The 2,075-nt window shown below is 42.7% G+C and overlaps 1 protein-coding gene across 1 annotated transcript; it reads right to left on the bottom strand.

The window, feature by feature from the left end:
• Window positions 1-1,028: 1,028 nt before the first annotated feature.
• Window positions 1,029-1,529, bottom strand: LOC138879911 (uncharacterized). Its single transcript, XM_070159557.1, has one exon. The coding sequence runs from the start codon at window positions 1,527-1,529 to the stop codon at window positions 1,029-1,031; it is 501 nt and encodes a 166-aa protein (XP_070015658.1).
• Between the last annotated feature and the right edge of the window lie 546 nt (window positions 1,530-2,075).

Genomic DNA, 2,075 nt, shown 5'->3' on the forward strand with positions numbered 1-2,075 from the left:
CCTCTCTTGGACCCTTCTCTCTATCTCTAAAAATGTCAGGAAATGGGCTCAAAATAAGCTATTGCATATGATATAACGACAAGGGGTCGGGTTTAAAATTTAGAAAACTGGAGCCCCTACTCGGATCTGCGATTGCATTTGCGATCGCAAAGCTGACATGCGGCCCGCATAATGGACCGCAAAAATTCTCCCCAAAACTTGAACACACTGTCTGGGTCTGCGACAGAATGCGGTCCGCGTACCCATTCTGCGGTCGCATAATACCGCAGAACTGCTCTTTACAAAATCCCAAGGGGAAATATGCGACAACTATGCGGTCCGCATATTGGTTATGCGATCCATACTTGACCGCATAGTCGACCTCAAATTTGACCAACACACTGACTCATTTTGCGGCAACTATGTGGCCCGTATACCTGATATGCAACCGAATTCTCGACCGTAGAATCATACTTTTCTGGAAAACATTATTTCTTGACTTTTTGGTGCATAGATCAGTCAAAAAGGGTCCGAACCGCGAAGAATTTTATGAATTTCTAACACATGTTCCTAACTTAACACTACGAGATTCGGGTTTTTGAGCAGAAATCTTTACGGGGCCTTACATCCTCCTCCACTTAAGATCATTCATCCTTGAATGAGGATCAAGGCTCACATATTCGGAATGTTTATGCAACCTCAGCTTTTCACAACATGAAACATATCTACAACCCTAAATTTGGTTAACTCCCTAAATTTTCAAAAATTTCGTCAGAGTTTCCTTTGTAACTAGGCCTATCTACCTGTCAGAGAGCCCCAGAAACATACCCTAACAGCATAAACATATTCCATAGATATAATATAACTTGTACAACATCAACCATGGCCGTATAGGCAACATATTACCAAAAAGGGGACAGCTTTACATGACTATTCAAACAAATGTGGGTACTTCTTTTTCATTTCTTGCTCTGCTTCCAAGTGGCTTCCTCGACTTGCTGGTTCCACCATAACACTTTTACGGAGGCAATTTATTTATTTCTCAATTTTCAAACTTTCCTATCAATAATGGAAACTGGAACTTCTTCATACGATAGCTCTTCGTTAACCTCAATGGTTTCAACTGGCATAATAGTGGATGGATCTCCCACTACCTTTCTCAACATGGACACATGAAAGACCGGCTGTACTAGTGACATCTCGGGTATTAGCTCGAGCTTGTATGCCACCAGACCAATCCTCTGAATGATTCGGTATGGTCCAACATACCTCAGACTCAATTTTACCTTATTTCCAAACGGCATGATACCCTTCATAGGGGAAACTTTCAGAAATACCCAATCATCTCCTTTGAACTCTAAATCTCTGCGACGGACATCCGAGTAAGACTTTTGGCGACTTTGAACAGTTTTCAACCTCTCCTTGATAATCTTGACTTTCTCCATGGCCTGATGTATGAGGTACGGCCCTATCAATTCCACTTCTCCAACCTTGAACCACCCAATGGGAGACCTACATCTCCTACCATACAACGCCTCAAATGGCGCCATCTAGATACTAGCATGGAAGTTGTTGTTGTAAGCAAATTCTATGAGTGGAAAATGGTCATCCCAACTACCTTTGAAATCAAGAGTGCAAGCACGCAATATTTCCTCAAGCGTCTGAATAGTCCGCTCCGCCTGCCCGTCGGTCTGAGGGTGGAAGGCTGTGCAAAGATTTACCTGCGTACCCAAACTTGCTGAATTTTCTTCCAGAAGTTGGAAGTGAATTGAGCCCCTCGATCTGAAATGATTGAGAATTGAGTGCCATGTAACCTGGTTATTTCTTTGATATATAACTGAGCATATTGTTCCGCCGTGTCGGTAGAATTAACTGGCAAGAAGTGTGCTGATTTCGTGAGTCGATCCACGATCACCCAAATTAAGTTAAACTTGCACGGAGTGAGTGGCAACCCTACCACAAAATCCATGTTAATCATCTCCCATTTCCATATTGGAATTTCTATGCTTTGAGACAATCCACCGGGCCTTTGATATTCGGCCTTCACTTGCTGACAATTCGGACATTTTGCCACAAAGTCTACCACATCCTTCTTC

Source organism: Nicotiana sylvestris, chromosome 10 (genome assembly GCF_000393655.2).
Source record: "Nicotiana sylvestris chromosome 10, ASM39365v2, whole genome shotgun sequence".
NCBI lineage: Eukaryota > Viridiplantae > Streptophyta > Magnoliopsida > Solanales > Solanaceae > Nicotiana > Nicotiana sylvestris.

Coding starts and splice junctions, on each gene's coding strand:
- LOC138879911 (XM_070159557.1), bottom strand. CDS start 1,529: ATGGCGCCATTTGAGGCGTTGTATGGTAGGAGATGTAGGTCTCCCATT.